Raw genomic sequence first — 18,922 nt, 5'->3', positions numbered from 1 at the left:
GGATACAAAACATCACAACAGAATGGTGCCACTGTGAATTCATTAGTCTTCAACTTCACCTGGGCCCTGCCTTGCCTTATTTCTGCTTTTCTCTAATTTTCTTCCTACCTTTCTCCACCCTCTTTACTCATATATGAAGCCCCTCCCAAGGCTTTGCCTTCTACTTCATAGAGAAAATGGAACTCATCAGTCTAGAAAAGTAGTTGTTAAATTGTGCACTGGGGATTCCTGAGACCCTTTCGAGAGGATCTGTGTTGTCAAAATCAGATCTCCATGTTGCTAAATCTAGTTAATACCATTTTGTCCTTAACTTTTGACCTTATGTCTGTGGTTATAGTGCTTTAAAATAACCCCAGGTGTTCATTTCTTTGATATAAGCCTCCTCTGATTTTCCTTATACCTGTCTGATTATTCATATTTATGCCATTTTGTTGGTTCCTCTTTTAACATCTGCAGCTGTTCTTGGGGTTATGTCTTAGCTTTCAGCTTTTCTCTCTGTACTCTTACCTCACTGTACAGCCTTATCTACTCTTATGGTTTGGTTTAACTTTTTGTTAATCTTTATGCATTTGACTTCCAGGTATATATCAATAGCCTAAATTTTCCTCCAGAACTCTGGATCAATGTGTCAACACCATCTTCTGGATAAATAGAATAGCTCTGCAGTTAAGAGTGTTAAGAGTACGGGCTCACAAATCAGAGAAAACATTAATTTTAGCTCTTCCGCTTTTAATTTGTATGATTTGGGACAACTTTTTAATGTAAGACTCAGTTTCTCTATTTATAAAATGGGGCTAATAGTATCATAGGTTTGTAGTGAGGATTACTTGAGATTAAGCATTTGAAACACCTAACACAGTGTTTAGTACATAGTCCTTAAATATGTTAGCTGCCTCTGCTGTGTAAATGAAGTTATTCTTGTCCTCATTCTCATTGTCATTCATTGTCAGTATTTTCATGGAAACCTACCTGAATACCCCACAATACCTAAACCCCAGTATGTCTAAAACTGAGTTTATCCTTAATCCCTCTCTGAAATTCTGCAAAGAAACCTGTTTTTTTCTAGTCCTTTCTATTTTGAAGAAGCAGGCAGAGGCAGAGAGAGAAGCAGGCTCTCTGCCAAGCAAGGAGCCCGATGTGGGACTCTGATCCCTGAACCCTGGGATCATGACCTGAGCCAAAGATAGTGGCTTAACCGACTGAGCCATCCAGGTGTCCCTAGTCCTTTCTATTTCAATAACATGGCACCACCAAGAAATCTAGAAATCCTCCTTAACTCTTATTCTGCCATATCCTCCACATCTAATCAGTCACCAAGGCTTGACTATTCCTTATATATCTCCTGAATCAACACAGTGCCGTGATCTTGGTCAACGCTACCATCATCTTAGTTTTTCCACAATACCTTTCTCACTTCCTAGCTCTAGTCCTGTGTATTGTCTGGCTACCCTGGTCATTTGTCTTTCCTGCTCTTTACTTCAAAGGCAAATTCTGCTATCTCTTTGAATGTTTTAATAGACTGCATGATCTGACTTTTCATTATCTCTCTAGCCCACACCCCTATAGACACACTCTCCACAGCCTGTCACTAAGCCTCACTCAATGATTTCAGTTCCCAAATAGGCCACGTTTTCTTGTGACCTTTCATACATATAATTTTATTTGTGTGAAATACTCTTCCCTTTCTCCAGAGAAGAAATATCTTTAATTCATCATTTAGTCTCCTGCTTAGAGATTTCTCTTCAAGAAGGCTTTGCAGAAACAACTTCCGTACCTTTATCTTATTAATCCCTTCTGGATGTTTCATATACTTCCCTTGCATAGCACTTACACTTTTTATAATTGCCTATTGTTTGTATTCTCCATCATGAAGGAAAAATAACTCAAGAGAAGACAAATATTAAAATAGCAGTTATTTCAGAGTAGTGGATTTGAGTCATAAATCCTTTTTCAGAACGTTTGTAATAATCTTTTAAAATGTTTCTCTCAATGTTTAAAAGGAGAAACTCTTTTTTTTTTTAAGATTTTAATTTTAAGTAATCTCAACACCCAACTTGGGGCTCAAACTTAGAACCTGGAGATCAAGAGTCACATACTCCACTGACTGAGGCAGGTAGGCACCCCAGGAAAAGTTCATATTTTAGAAACTTTTCACATCCTGTTTTTTTAATATAATTAGTATTAAGTTGGTTTTTGAAGTCAAAATATTCTTTATCCAAGTAGTTTTTTGTCATTTTCTTTGAGTGTGCAGCTGACTTTAAAACTTGACCAAACTTTTATTTTTTTTAATTTCTAACAAAATACAAATTTTCAGTAAAATTAAAATAAAAAATTTGTGTGCTAGTATAATGTGTTTCATTCTCTATAGTAGTATAATGTTTCATTTAACATTTTAGGAACCATAATTTTATGATATAACTTTTTCTTCTAATTTAGGATATGTGAACTTTTGCAAAGTGGAGCCATAATGAATAAATTTTACCAGCCTCATGAAGCGCATATTCCCTACCTCCTACAGCTGTTCATTGACTACAATCTCTATGGAATGAATTTAATAAATCTGGCTGCTGTCAAGTTCCGAAAAGCAAGAAGGAAAAGTAAGGTTAATTTCCCAAGTTCAAATTAAAGCTTTGAAACAAGGGTTATGTAATTGATGATTCATAAAATGACATATATTTAAAAAAGAACTGCTGAGTGGATAAAGAATAAAAAGGAATATGCAAAATGGTATTAGGGTTCATCAGGAAAAGAATCTCAAAAGAATTTTTTTTGTAATAACTTTATTGAAATACAATTCACATACCATACAACTCACGCATTTAAAATGGACAATTCATTGGCTTTTAGTATAGTCACAGAGTTGTACAACCATCGCCACAATCAAATTCAGAACATTTTTCAGCACTTCTAAAAGAAAATCTGTAGTCTTTAGCAGTCACCTTTAACCTTTCCATGCCTCCCACCCCTTAGCCACCTATTTTCTGTCTCTGTATGTTTGCCAGCCTGCACATTTCCCATAAATGGAATTGTAATTTTTTTTCATTTAGCCTAATGTTTTCAAGGTTCATCCATGTTGTAACATTTATTAGTGTTTCATTCTTTTTATGGCCAAATAACACTCTATTTTATGAACATATTACATTTTGTTCATCAGCTCATCAACTGATAGAAAATTTGGGTTTCCACTTTTTGGCTATTATGAGCAAAGCTGCTTTGAACATAAGTTCAGATATTTGTGTAGCCATATATTTTCACTTCTCTTGGGCACATATCTAGGAATAGAATTTCCGGGTCAGATGGTCTAGCATCTTTTGTTTTTGTTCTCATCGAATTCCTTCTCTTCTACTTGAAACAAAATGAACCCAACATTTTTTTTCTGCCAATGCTATTGTCCTGTTTTAATTTTTTCTTTTTCTTCACTGCCATACTTCTTAAACCAGAGGCTAGCTTTTTTTATCTCATAGTTTACTGTCTCTTCTTTTTGGTTTAACTTCTTATATTTCTTCTACAGTATCCAAACTGTGCTCTAAAAAGTAACTAGGGAGGATTTTTTTTTTCCCTACTCAATAATGGACTAAGTGATTATAATTAACCTTCCTGTTAAAAACAATTTAAAGGCTAAGAAGATTTTTAAAAAATCTTAAATGCATCGAAGAGATACAAAACAGCAAAGAAATACTGGCCAAAAGAGGAAATAGACTGCTGAAAATCAACCTTTGCCCTGAGGGGTTTGCTCATCCTGGAAAATTTGGACTCTCCATTGAGACAGCCTTTCCAAATGAGAGAGGCAGAAACAAAACCCAGGGTCTCATTGGGTAAGATGCCCTTACAAACTAGGAAGTGAAACAGCTTTAAGATACTTCAACACAGTTTGAATTCCTTGGGAATAAAAGAGATTCCCAGATCAAGAACTTTATCTGAGGTAGTGATGGTCTGGTCATATACTCACCATTCAGTAGAGGTAAATTCTAAATTCTAAATTCTACTGTAGAATTTTATTACAGGTCTTAAATTCTTCCTAAAAATAACATTTCAAATATAATATGTTCACACAATTTAGAACATACCAGACACACAAGAAAACTCTCTATGAGCAAAACCTAGCAAACACTGATGTGTGCACATATGTGCACATACACATGCTCTAAAGACTTACAAGGAATTCAGGCACTGGAATTACAGATGCAATTTGGAAAACTATAATGCAGAATCCTTATCAAATATAATACTATTTGCAGTGCTTTAATATATAATGTTATATATACTTATAGTTGTGTTTTTCATGTCTCTCCATGATGCTGATAATACCTTTACATGAAATAATTTAGATGCAGTAATACTGTTTCTGAAAACAGATTGTTTTATATTGACAACTTAAATATTACATTTTTTAAATCCACAAAAATTAAAGCATTAACCAATATATGACTCACCTTTTAAGTAGACCAAAATAATTCATTTGTTCATAACTAATTCTACTAGATAGTAATCTCAGTTTTAGGTGCAACTTACAGTTTACTAAATGCCAGTTTTTCTCATCATCTCAAAATCTTAGAATTTTATAAAATTCTGTATAAACCAAGTTGTATAAATAGTCCATAGGATCCCAAGATAGAGATAATCTGATAAAGGATGAAGTAGTCTGTCTGCCCAGTATCTTTCTTTTTCTCCATAGAGAAAAAGAGTAGAAAGTGAAGGCAGGAAGAGAAAAGATACAAAAAGGCAGGAGAAGGATAACTTCACTGCTTAACTTCCTTCCCTACAGGAATTGTTTCCCCAAATTTTTGTGAGGGCTTTGTTATTTCTTATCTGGGAGATCCTTTTTTTTTTTTTTTTTTTTTTAAGATTTTATTTATTTGACAGAGAGAGATCACAAGTAGGCAGAGAGGCAGGCAGAGAAAGAGAGGGGAGGAAGCAGGCTCCCTGCGGAGCAGAGAGCCCCATGCGGGGCTCGATCCCAGGACTCTGGGATCACGACCTGAGCCGAAGGCAAAGGCTTTAGCCCACTGAGCCACCCAGGCGCCCCACTGGGAGATCCTTCTTTTGGTGAGGGGGGCAATGTAGAGATTTACCAAGAGTAAAGCTTTAAGGAATCACAGTACCAGTTATAAAGCTACAGTAATCAAGACAGCATAGTATTAGAAAAAGGATGGGACATACAGACCGATGGAACAAAAGAGAACCCGAAATAGACCCACACAAATAACATTAACTTATCTTTGGCAAAGGTACTGTCGTAATTCAGTGAAGAAAGGATAGTTTTTTTCAACAAATGGTGCTGGAATCATTGGATGCCAGAAAATAAAAATAAAAGAACCCAGACACATACTTCACACCTTATGTAAAAATCAAAATGGATCATAGACTTAAATGTGAAATTTAAAACTATCAGACTTACAGAGGAAAACAAAGGGAAAATCTGCCTGACCTTGGATTGGCAATGAGGTTCTAGGTAGAATACAAAAAATACGATCCATGAAAAGAAAAACTGCTAAGTTGATTTTATCAAAATTAAAAATTTTAGCTCTGTGGAAAATACTATTAATGAAAAGGTAAGTCACACACTGGGAGCAAACATTTTCAAATTATATATCAGATAAAGTACTTGCATCTAGAATATGTAAAGAACTCTCAACAGTAAGAAAGCAAACAATCCAATTAAAAATGGTCAAAAGAGGGGCACCTGGGTTGCTCAGTCAGTTGAGCATCTGACTCTTGGTTTCAGCTCACTTCATGCTTTCATGGGTTATGGGCCCAAGCCCCACTCCCCCACACTCAGCATGGAGTTTGCTTGAATCTCTCTCTCTGCCCCTCTCCCAATATGCACATTTGTGCTCAAGCTCTCTGAAATAAATAAATATTTAAAAAATAAAGTTCAAAGATCTGGACAGATCCTAGCAAAGAAGAAGATGTAACAAGGGCAAACACATGAAAAGATGATTGTTAATATTATATATCATTAGAGAAATGCAAATTACAACCACAAAGAGCTATTGCTCCGTACCTTTTAGAATGGCTAAAATCCAAAACTAGCAATACGTGCTGGCAGGGATGTGGAACAACAGTAACTCATTCATTGCGGGTGGGAATGCAAAATAGTGCAACCACTTTGGAATACAGTTTGGCAGTTTCTCATAATGTTACACATAGACTTACATGACCCAGTGATTGCTCTCCTCTGCATTTACCCAAGTGATTTAAAAATTATGTCTGCCCAAGAACCTGTATGCAGATGTTTATAGCAGCTTCATAATTGCTAAAAGTCTAAAGTAACCAAAATGTCCACTCATTGGGGTAGTGGATAAACTGTGATCTAACCATACAGTGGAATACTGTGAATCAGTAAAAAGCATCAAGCTATCAATTCATACAACATTGATGAATCTTTAACACATTTTACTGAGTGAAAGAAGCCAGACCCAGAGGCTCCTAATTGGATGATTTCTTTCATAAAACATTCTGGAAAAAGCAAAACTACAGAAATGGAAAACATATTAGTGGTTGCCAGGGATTGGAGGAGAGGGGAGTGTTGACTACAAAGCAAATATACAGGCAAACTTTGAGGGTGAAGGAATTGTTCTGTATGGTACTGCATGCGTCTATATTTATCAAACCCATAGAACTATACCTTAGTTAACCAAATGTTGAAGGTTAACATCCTCAGTGGTGTCATGTGATATTGTGTAGCCCCTCATGTGAGGTGATGAGGAGGAACACTTCATCTCTGTGACACTTCAAAAACCCATTACCACAGTCTAGTGATGAGAAAAACATCAGACAAACCCAGATGTGGGGGGATGTTCTGCAGGTTGCCTGGCGGGTACTCATGATTCTCAAGGCCATGAAAAATAAGGAGAGACAGAAATAGACCAGATGAGACTTAGGGAGACAGGATAACTAGGTACCATGTGGTGTACTGAATTGGACCCTGAAACAGAAAGTGGACAACAGTGGAAAAACTGGTGAAATTCAAATAAAGTGTGCAGTTTAGTTAATATTGATGTGTCTGTGTCCGTTTATTTTGACAGATGTACTGTCATAATGTAAAATGTTAACAGTAGAAACTCTGTACTACCCTTGCAACTTCTCTATAAATGTAACATTATTCCAAAATAAAAAGGTTATTGAGGGAATAAAAGAATACAGCAGCTTGGTTATCAGTATCAAATACAGATGATAGTTCAATTAGGATTGAGGAATGGTAAAGATTCTAGACTATCAACAGTAGGTTTTTATAGGAAAAGTAGGTAACTTTCACAGAAGTTTATTTCCAATAGGAAAACATGAGAAAAGTTTGAGTTGTCAAATATATGTAAGCCATTTATTTTAGTTACAGAAGTTAGATGAGAATTAGAATGTTAATTAGAAGGATTTTTTTTTTCAAGATACAGAAAATTTTCACAATTTGAAGGCAGGAACACATGAGATTTAGTTGGAAATTAAAAGCAGGGAAATTGTTGCAAATATGATGAAATAAAATTTGTATCTTAATTCCTTATACTAAGTGTCCCTCAGGTTTTGGTTTGTTTTGTTTTGCTTGTTTTGTATAAAAGGTTATAGTGAAATCATGGAAAGAAGAAGCGAATCACTTTTTTATATTTTACCATGTTTCTCAGACACATTAAACTGACAGTTAACTTCCTATGGTAAATTAATATGTATTATATATATATGCATAACTTAACATTTTTATTTTGGAAGACTTACATAATGGAGTCTTTTGAAAATGGAGTAAGTTCAAAAGTAGAAAAGATTTAGAAATTTTAACAGTATATAGGCATATGCAGTTTTTTCCTCAGGATTTCAGTTATATAATCAGGTGTCAGATGAATGGAAATGGTGCTAATTGCTGTAGTTGTTAAGGTGAAGTATATAAAGTAAACAGAGTAAATATTTTGAGCACCACAGAGGTATTTTGTATTTTTTATCATCCACAATTGAAAAATTATATATATATATAATTTTATGTGTGTGTGTGTATATATATATATTTAAGTTAGGGAGTTTCCTTTAGGGAAATATGCTAAAACAGTGCACAAAAAGTAGGTAAAATGTGGTTTTTTATAATGTTATCAATAACTTTGAATCAGTAAACTTGTATAGATTCTTTTTTCATATAAATTTGTTAGAAAATATTTATGGTAACTTACAACTTACAAAGTAATTTCATATTAATGCCCTAGCCACCTAACAGCAAAGTCTTTAAAAACATCTAAAGGTATATAAAGTCACTTTCATGTTTCCGCATGTGTTTTATTGAAATAACAAAGGTGGTAATACCTGATCTCAGTCTTAATTACACTATTTTGTGATCAGGCTAACCAAATAGGATCAAAGTACTGGGGCACGTTGGTGGTTCATTTGGTTGAGTGTCTGACTCTAATCTCAGCTCGGGTCTTGATCCCAGGGTGGTGAGTTCAAGCCCCATATTGGGCTCCATGCTGGACACTGTGTCTACTTAAAACAACAACAACAAACAAAAAGCATTAAATTTAGCTGGAAAAGATTACAAATTTAGCATCTTTCTTAATGTTGGAATTCTGTCCATGCTACTCAATTAAGCTTTCTCTTAGAATTTAAATTCCTATAAGAGATCACAGAAGAGTTACTAAAATTTAGAGACTACTTCAAAGTATGACCCCAGGACTCACTGCCCGAAACCTAGACAACTAAGCGAACATGCTTAGTCCCTTCTTCCACCACTGGTCAAATTGTATTTGTATTTGCCCCCGGTTTCCACTCACTGCTGTTAACTGCCATCACTTCTGGAATGTGTTACATATTTTTTTGTTGGGGGCATAGTGTTGGAAGTATGTTTTGAATCTTAACCTGGAATCTGATTTCCATTAGAATTTTAGTGGAGATTCATACAGAATACCCTAGGAATTTTAAAAGTCTATAAAAATTCTTAATTCTTCATTATTTTCAAAATGAGATTTTAATCATACCTACCACAATAGCACACTTAAATGTGTCATACTTTTATTCCAGTATCTAAGTTTTGTGTCTATTTTTCTCTCATATTCATATTACAAATACTTTTGTTCCCTCTTAGTTTGGAACCATTGTTCTCTGACGTACATATACATTCCTGTGTGTGTATGCATTTTAAGGACACAATTTTAGAAACTAGTCATATAGGTTTTATATTATTTTACCTAAAGGGTAATTGTGTGCAAATTAAAAGTAGAATTTATCCCCTTTTACCTTTCTATTCCTAGGTGATCCATTGCGTGCAACTGGATCTTGCAAGGATCGGCTACCAGGAAATTCTCTTACTGGTACTTTATTTCGGTGGGAAGAAGATGAAATACCAAGGTTAGTTAATGTTGTAAAGGGGAAAAAAAACATTCATATATAACCTACTGTATTAAAAAAAAATCAGTGGTTACTATAATTTCATCTTAATGTTATGTATATTTTTTAATTTCTAACTTTGTCAGAGAAGCAAATCTCAGCATTAGTATGTTACATGGAATCACAGATTTTAAAAACAGACCTTGGAAATATGAAAATAGACCTACTTATTACCTAATTAATCTGGGTATAAATTTTTATACTTCTCTCCAATATCTATCTTCATTATGCATTTTAAATTGATACCCTATAACTTTTCAAATAAAAACCACATAGTAAAATAATTTAAAATGTAAATAGCAGATACTTTTAGTAAAAATAACCCTCAAATTTCTAAATATTTAAAAAAAATTTCTAAATATTTTTATGGAAAAAAGTAGATTGATGTACTGTGTATGAATAATGTAGTTTGTGATTTCTTTTGACCAGGTATATTATTTATTAGACTTTCTGGGGGAGGTAACATTTCTCAAATGTTTAGATTATAGATATGTAATTAGTACCTATCTAAATTATCAATAATAGCTTTATACATAGAATTCAGAAAGGTATCTGTCTTATACCACAAAGTTTGCCCAAGCTTTCTTGATCCCTCTGTTTATCAGTTGGGTATTGGCAGGATAATTATGGTCTTCCTCTTTTCACATATGTCATCTGATGCTTTTTTAAGTAGGTAATTGTCATGAACAGTGCAAGATAGAAAAAGTGTTTAAATGATTTTATGTTTTATTTCATAATAAGACAGTATGAATTTAGTAAGCGACTGAAGATAAATTATCATAAAAATATTTGTTTAAAGTTAGTTATTAGTTATTATGTTATTTAAGAGTCTAATATGTGCTTCACAGAATTTTTACATTTTAGAATTAGTTGGGTTTTTAATACCTAAACTTAAGAAAGAATCTCACTAAATAATGATAAAAATACATTATTTTATGACAGAAGTAATTGTACCAGAATGAAACTTTGAGGTCTTCAGAGTGATATGCACAGTGACTCACCTTATCTCTTGATTGACTTGAACAAGTATTAAGACTTTTTGATAAACATGCACACACATGTTCACATATGCATACATATGTACTTCTTGTTTCCTTCTCAGTACAGCAGAATTATTTTTTAATCATATTGAAATGGTATTAAGTTTAGACAGAATATTAATCACCACATGAAATCAAATTCTAATCAGTCCAGGGCGATGTGACCAAGAAGCTACTTGCTGCCTTCCTTTTTTATGCTTGTGATACAGTTCCTCAATCTCTCTGAAATTGGAGCACATTAATTTGATCCAAGGACTTTACCTATTCACTAGAGCCTTCAGTTCTGAAAGTTTTATATTTAATAACTTGTGTTTTGCTTGATCAAATAAGACCAAAGTTTATTAGTGCTTGAAATCCATTTATAAGCAACCATCTTTCTAGTTAGCTCATAGTAAAGCTTTATTGTTTAGAAGTAAGTTTGGGGAAACCATATATAATAAAAAGTTTGCAATTTAGAATGTTTTTGGGGAGTCCATCTTATTCTTAGCAATTGACAAATTATGAGCGAAGATATGAGTAGGAAAACTAGTAAAATTAGAAGAGGTACTCAAGAGTTAGAATTTATAATAAATATAGGATAACTCTGTATTTTTTTCTCAGATTATCCTTTGGGGATGCTTATGTTGTAATAAACATGAGAATCCATTGTTTCACCAAGTACAAATAACATAATGTCAAAAAAATTTTGCCATGGATTAGTACTCTTAGATTTTATTAGTTTCATTTCTGTCCCCAGTGCTATTATCACCTTCTTGCTGGGTATTTTTTTTTTAAACAAAGAAATATTTTACATTCCCTCACAAACATTATTACAAGGACTATGACATATAGCATCAAACTATTAAGGGATGAGAGTGCTGAGTTAGCAGTTCTGCTAACCCTACTCGTTAACTCATTATAAATTACCACATATCATGGACCTTCAGGGTCCTTTGCCCCAGACTGTTGAATCCACAAAAGTCAAGTCTACCGCAGTAATCTCAACCTTGTCTGCCCAATCGATTGATCTGAAGAGACTTTTAAAATGATAGATGTTTGAGCTCAGTGATTCTAATTAATATGTCTGTTGTGTTAAGCTAGAAACAGAAATGTTCAGACAGGCACAATTGTCTAGTTACCATCCTATTGCTTATCTGCTTTTCATGACTATAATGAATAGTTTACATGTTTTGCTGACTCAGAGTTTTTACTTACGGTTTTTCTATCTACTGGAAACAATTTTTTAAAAAGATTTTATTCATTTATTTGACAGAGAGATCACAAGTAGGCAGAGAGAGAGGGAGAAGTAGGCTCCCCGCTGAGCAGAGAGCCCGATGTGGGGCTCGATCCCAGGACTCTGAAATCATGACCTGAGTCAAAGGCAGAGGCTTAACCCACTGAGCCACCCAGGCGCCCCTGGAAACAAATTTTTATTGTGAAAATTACTTCCTTTCATTAGGAACACCACCTATACTGAATGTCTTAAAGTAGTTTTGCAATAAGGGCAAGAAATAGTTGTAAATTTTTACTATGAGATTGCTTTTTTTTGTTGTTATTTTTCCCATCTTTTATCATGAATATGCTGCTCCTGGGAAATTCACCCTTGAAATTTACAGTATAATTCTTGCAAAAATCGTGAAACTTTTTGGTAAAAGGAGAAAACTGTTGACCAAACTATTTTATCTACTACTTCAATTCATGGTAAAACTGGTTTTATTAAATTATGTGAATAAAAAAAAAGAAACGCTACATTGATAATTTTTTTTTCTGAAAGTGAAAGGGATATATTGTGATAGGTTAGCTAATATGTCCCTTCTCTGTCAATGGTAAAAAGATAACAGGTATGTTTTGTGTATATATATATATATATATATATATATATATATATATATATACACATACACATATATATATACATACATACACACACATACATACATATACATATAGGGACTTCCTTAGGGATCCTTAAGGATAGATAATAGAAAATTAGGTTTTGCTAATATGTTTCTCTTAAAACATTAAAAAAAAAATCTTTCAACTAAAAATGTTAATGAAATCTGCCGTCACTTGCTTTCTAATAAAAGTTCTCCTTTTCATTTGGGGTCAGTATTTGTAGGAGATCTAAATTTTGGAATGAGCAAACTGGTATTCATATTAGATGCTGTATGTTCATTCTGTCAAACAGGGTTAATTATGTGGTATCTTCCCAATCCTGCTCTGATGAAAAAAAAAATGCTTTTGAGTAAAAGAACATTAGTGGGGAACGACCCTCTGAAGTTGTCATAAGAATTAATGGCCTTGTGGTATCAGCACTTTTCTTAGCTATGATCCCACTGTTGAACTCATATAGTTTCTAAGTTCTGTAGTTATGGAGACTTTTAAAACCTTCCTTAGCTCAGCAGTGGTTGAAGGCAGGGAGAACAGTATCATTTGCCCCACTTTTCAGTATGCTCTCTTCCCCTTATCTCTTGTTGCATATTCTGTCCTCATTGTTTTATAACCAGCTATGATTGCTGAGGAAGATGCCTCTGGGCAAGTGATTACAAATGTATATGGTTTCTGTATCCCTCTGTTGTCATCTAATCCCATTCTACCTGCATATGACCCTCATGCTAAAACATTGTACATTCCTTACATATAAAATATAATGAACCAAAATATATGAAATATACTGAAAAAGAATCTCCATAGAGTTGTCAATACAACGGGTTTTGTATTTTTCTCTTCCTGTATTTTATTTCTTTATATGTATACACACAGTATCGTCATGAATAATTGTGACTTACTATAATATCACTAAACATGAAAAGTTACATAAGAAAATACGCTCTTATGTGACACATGTTTTTTAAATCTGTTATTTATTTTTTAAGTAATCTCTGCCCAATATGGGGCTTGAACTCATAGCCCCAAGATCAGGAGTTGCATGCTTTACTGACTGAGCCAGCTAGGCACCCCTGATTATTATATTTTTGGATATCTTCTTAATACAGCTCTTTAATACTGGAAGGTGTTGAACCACAGAGTACATGTGAACTAGAAGTGGATGCTGTAGCTGCTGATATCTTAAATCGGCTGGACATCGAAGGTATATACACAATTATTAATATGTGTTTTTATTTTTAAAATTTAATGACCAAAATAGAGTAGAAAAAATAGGGAAGAAAACAGTAGTAGAGAAGTAATATATTATAAAAGGGGGATGCAAAATGTTAGGAAGATTTCTTCTGTACCTCTGATGAGACAGTCATTATTTTTTCACTGGTACATCCATTCATGTAAGTGTATTTGCATAGACATGAGCCTAAAGTAAGACACTGAATACATCAGCCATCATAAAAGAATTTCATATACTCTGCCTTTCAATTTTTTAATTTTCAGGTTATATACCAGGGAGGGAACTCTTAGGTGTATTGACTGTCATCAAGTTCTTGAATCTTACTCATTTGCTGGGTTTTCGGGAGCCAGTAGGAAGAAAACTAAAACAAAAGAATAATGTAATAATGTAGATTGGGAATGTTTGGTCATTTTATTATACAAAGCAGGTAATTTTTTTTAAGGCAGTATTTATTTTTTTAAACTTTGGATTTCTTTTTCTGAGCAAATATTTTTCACTTTGATCCTTGTCATATTGAAGTATTATTGTGATTATAGCTCAAATTGGTGGAAACCCTGGTCTGCAGGCCATATGGGAAGATGAAAAGCAACGGCGAAGAAACAGAAATGAAACTTCTCAAATTAGCCAACCTGAATCACAAGGTATAAACCCAATAGTACTCTGGTGATTTTTTTTTTTTTTTTTTAAAGTTTAAGCCATTGAGTTTTTACCTTGACATTAAATTTTACTTTTCAAGTTACCTTTAAATGTTCTAGTTTTTTCCTTCTGTCATTGCTCTGAACTGTAATTCTTTACTTCCAAAGTGTCACTCATTATTTTCTCCCTCCACCCATACCCCCCACCACCATAGAAACTGTCATCTTCATTGTCCTTGGTTTTGACCTTACCTTGTCTTCTTATCCCACCTCTTATCCCACCTCTTTGCTCCTTTTTTATTTTCTAGTATGTTCTAGGCTTTTGTAGAAGAGTCCCAATGTAGAAACACTACATTTTGTTCATTAAGCTTTAAAAATGTAACCCTTGAAATACTGCCCTTAAACTATTTTCTTTGTATGTCCTTAAATTCCCACTATGATCATCTTGTACAGCTCAGAAAAAAATACTCATTTAATGTATTTTATGTATTACTAAATTCTGTGTATTACTAAATTCTGTATAGTATACATACTAAATTATGTATTACTAAATTCTATATTTTATGTATTACTAAATTCTTCTACATTCAAAAAAGAATTTGAGGGCTTAAATAAATGCCATGAATACAATAAAAATTTTAAGTAAAAATAAAAGAATTAAAGATACACATAAAAGAATAAAAAGGTAATTCAGGAGGTAAATATATTTGAAATATAGTAGTAAGTATACACTGAAGTCAAATTAAAATTTTTATTGTGTCTTAGACACTAAAAATGCTATGATAAATTTTGAATGCCTTCTAAGGCATTCTAAGATAGAAATATTTTATAAGGGGGAAATTTCTAGGTTCAGAGTGTGTGGTACATTTATAGGTAGAAAGCAATGTTTTTGTTTTAGATTTAAATTATAGAACTTAATCTTGAACTGACTTTAAGTACTTAATTTTATAGCTTCAGCATCAACCATTTCTCTTTTGTTTGACTTTATAATAGGACTACTTTTAGGTGGTATTATATGTGTCAAGAGAAAGATAGGAAATTATAACTATTTTAAAAGCTACTCTAAGAGAAAGGAAAATATTTCATTCATTTGTTATCCACATGTTTTAATGCACTTTTAAAATTCAAAGATCACAGGTTTGTGCCAGCAACAGAAAGTGAAAAAAATTTTCAGAAGAGACTTCAGGAAATTCTCAAACAGAATGATTTCTCTGTGTAAGTGGTTATTTATTATAGATCTCAGAACTAATTTTATTGCTTGGTTATCTAGTTTGTTATAAAGCATATGTTTTAATTAAGCAGAACATTATCAGGATCAGTGGACTACAGCGATGGATCTCAGGAGTTCTCTGCTGAGTTAACATTGCACTCTGAAGTTCTGTCTCCTGATATTCTTCAGTGTACACCAGCCAATATGGTAGAAGTCCACAAAGATACAGAATTGAGCAAAGGTGAGGTTTGCTTTGCAAGTATATGGAAAATACTACCATAGACTACAGTAGTATTTGGTTGAGTTAGCTAAGTTTCTAACATTCCTTTACGTTTTCTTCATTTCTAGAGGTAAACACTGTTCTAAAGTTGGTGTAAATTGTAACCATATATGATTGTATATTTTCTTATGTATGTATGTTCGTAATATATACTGCTATTTTGGGTTTTAAATTTTACGTAAGTGGTATTCTACTTGACATAAATTAAGCAACTTGCTTTTTTCAACACTTTAAAAATAATTTAATTGAGGAGGCACCTGGGTGGCTCATCAGTTAAACATCTGACTTGTGATCTCAGCTCAGGTCTTGATCTTTGGGTTGAGTTCAAGCTCCATGTTGGGCTCCATGCTGGGTGTGGAGCCTTTAATTAATTAATTAATTAATAAGTTGAGGTATGATTTGTATAACATAAAACACACTTATTTTTAGTGTACAATTCAGGGACACCTGGGTGGGCTCAGTAGGTTAAGCATCTGCCTTCCACTCAGGTCATGATTCCAGGGTCCTGGGATTGAGTCCCACATTGGGCTTCTTGCTCAGTGGGGAGCCTGCTTTTCTCTTTGCCTGCTCTGCCTGCCACTCCCCCTGCTTATGCCCTCTCCCTCTCTGACAAACAAATAAAAATAAAAAATCTTTAAGCGTACAATTCAGTGATTTAGTAAACTTAGAGTTGTGCAAAGATCCCCATAATTCAATTTTAGAACGTTTCCTTCATCTCAGAAGATTCCTTGTGTCCATTTGCAGGCACATCTTTTCCCACCTCCACTAATCCACTTTTCTGTCTTTCAAGATTTTGTCTTTTCTAGATACACCATATAAAAGAAATTACCCAATATGTAATCTTCTATGTCTTTCATTTAGCATAATATTTCAGGTTCATCCGTATTGTAGTATCAGTATTTAAATTTTTAAAATTTTATTACCAGATAGTATTGCATTTCTCGGCTATTACCATATTTTGTTAATTCATTAATCAGCTGATGGATATTTGAATTGTTTTCACTTTTTGGGCTCTTAAGAATAATGCTGCTAGAGAGAGGAGGCAGGATGGCGGAGGAGTAGGAAACTGAAATATCATCAGGTACCAGGAGTTCAGCTAGATAGTTATCAAACCATTCTGAACACCTACAAATTCAACAGGAGATAGAAGAGAAGAAGAGCAGCAATTCTAGGAACAGAAAATCAACCACTTTCTGGAAGGTAGGACCTGTGGAGAAGTGAATCCAAAGCGATGGGAAGAGAGACCACTGGAGGGGCAGTTTCCCAGCAAGTGAGGGAGCAGCAGAGCACAGAATTGGAACTTGTAGAAGTCTGCTCCACTGAGGGATGTCGTTCCAGAGGCTAAGTGAGGGGTGGAACCCTTGCAGGGACAGTGTGATCTCAAGACCTGCAGGGACACAGAAAGACCCAGGGGTGTCTGAGTGTGGCAAAGCTCCCAGGTATTGGAGCAGGGAAGCTGGCTACAGAGATGGAGCTGAGCAATGAGCCCTCAGTTTGGGGTTACCTTAAACCATCGTCCAAGTCACAGTCGAGCCACTGATGTTCGAGCAGGGACCGCACAAGTGGCAGATCTGGAGAGATCCCCTCCTTCCTCCTCCGGGAGGAGCAGCATGGGAGCGCACGGCAGGAATCTGCTGCGTTTGGAGACTCCAAATGGGTCCATGTGCCAGAGATAGAAATGCTGGGTCACACGCTGGATGAACATGGAGTGCAGCCAGAGATCAGGGAGACAGGAGGGATTGACCGCTTTTCTCTGAGGATGCATAAGGAGTGGGGCCACAAGCTCTCAACTGCTACTGGCCGGAGATTTGGAGGCCACCATCTTCATTGCTGTCCTCCAGAGCTGTATGGAAAGCATTCAGGAAACAAAAGCTACCAAGAGCGAACCCAAGCAGATTACTTAGCCTGTCCCCCAGCAAGGGCAGTACAATTCCACCTCAGGGAAAGACATTTGAGAATCATGACAGTAGGCCTCTCCCCCAGAAGATCAGCAGGAACATCCAGCCAAGACCAAGTTTACAAATCAGTGTGAACTGCAGAACTCTAGAGCTAGGGGAAAGCAACACAAGAATTTATGGCTTTTCCCCCATGATCCTTTAGTCTTTCAAGGGTAACTTTTTTAAACTTAATTTTTTTCTTATTCTGTTTTTTAACTTTTCCTCTTAACTATTTTAACGTTTTTTAAACTATTTTATCTTATCAATACCTTTTTTAAAAAACCTTTTTAAATTTTCATTGTTACAGTCATATTCTGTCTGTTCATTGTATTTAACCTTATTTTTTGTATACATATAGGGTTTTTTTCTTTAAAATTTTGGGATACAATTTCTTCTAATAGATCAAAATATACCCTAAGTCTAGCACATGGCTCTGTTCTAGTCTCCAGCCTGATCACATTCACTCTTCTTTTTTTTTTTTAAAACTTCTTATCAATTCCTGTTTTAGAATCTTTTTTAATTTTCATCTTTACAGTAACATTCCATCCCTTCATCATGTTTACCCTTATTTTTGCATATATATATATATATATATATATATATAAGTTTTTCATGCTTTAAAATTTGGGGAGGTAGTTTCTTCTAAGAGACCAGAACACCCAAAATCGAGTGGCTGGCTCTGTTCTGTTCACCAGTCTAATATATATAAATTTTTTAACTTTTTATTTATTTTTAATTTTTTTTTATTTCGCCTCTTTCCCCCTCCCCCTATGCCCCAGTTTTGGGTCTCTTCTGATTTGGTTAGTGTATATTTTTCTGGGATCTTTGCCACCCTTTTAGTATTTTGTTTTTGTTCTCTCATTTATCTATTCTTATCTGGACAAAATGAAAAGGTGGAAAAATTCACCACAAAAAACCCCCCAAAAAGCAGTACCTATGGCTGGGGACCTAATCAATATGGACGTTAGTAATATGTCAGAACTAGAGCTCAGAATGATGATTATCAAGCTGTTAGCTGGGCTTGAAAAAAGCATGGAAGATACTAGAGAATCCTTTTCTGGAGAAATAAAACCCCTTACTGGACAAATAAAAGAACTAAAATCTAACCATATTGAAATTTAAAAAGCTATTAATGAAGTATAGTCAAAAATGGAGACTCTTATTGCTAGGATAAATGAAGCAGAAGAGAGAATTAGTGATATAGAAGACCAAATGATGGAGAATAAAGAAGCACAGCAAAAAAGAGACAAACAACTATTGGACCACAAGGGGAGATTTCAAGAGATAGGTGAAAGAAAGAAAGATAGGTGAAAAGAAAGCTGGAGTGGCAATCCTTATATCAGATAAATTAGATTTCAAGCCA

At 34.4% G+C, this 18,922-nt stretch overlaps 1 protein-coding gene across 3 annotated transcripts in view; it reads left to right on the top strand.

The window, feature by feature from the left end:
- The window catches only part of REV3L (REV3 like, DNA directed polymerase zeta catalytic subunit), a 187,496-nt gene that overhangs the window by 66,181 nt on the left and 102,393 nt on the right, over window positions 1-18,922 (top strand). For 2 of the 3 annotated variants that reach the window (XM_047734501.1, XM_047734504.1), the window contains exons 4-9: window positions 2,437-2,597; window positions 9,222-9,318; window positions 13,373-13,467; window positions 14,034-14,138; window positions 15,263-15,347; window positions 15,432-15,583. In XM_047734501.1, the coding sequence (XP_047590457.1) occupies window positions 2,437-2,597; window positions 9,222-9,318; window positions 13,373-13,467; window positions 14,034-14,138; window positions 15,263-15,347; window positions 15,432-15,583 (695 nt within the window). The remainder of the gene's footprint in view (window positions 1-2,436; window positions 2,598-9,221; window positions 9,319-13,372; window positions 13,468-14,033; window positions 14,139-15,262; window positions 15,348-15,431; window positions 15,584-18,922) is intronic. The other variant, XM_047734503.1, reaches the window with a different exon arrangement.

This window comes from Lutra lutra, chromosome 6 (genome assembly GCF_902655055.1).
Source record: "Lutra lutra chromosome 6, mLutLut1.2, whole genome shotgun sequence".
Taxonomy (NCBI): Eukaryota; Metazoa; Chordata; class Mammalia; order Carnivora; family Mustelidae; genus Lutra; species Lutra lutra.
The sequence above is the reverse complement of the archived record's forward strand: the minus strand, read 5'-3'. Positions and strand labels throughout refer to the sequence as shown.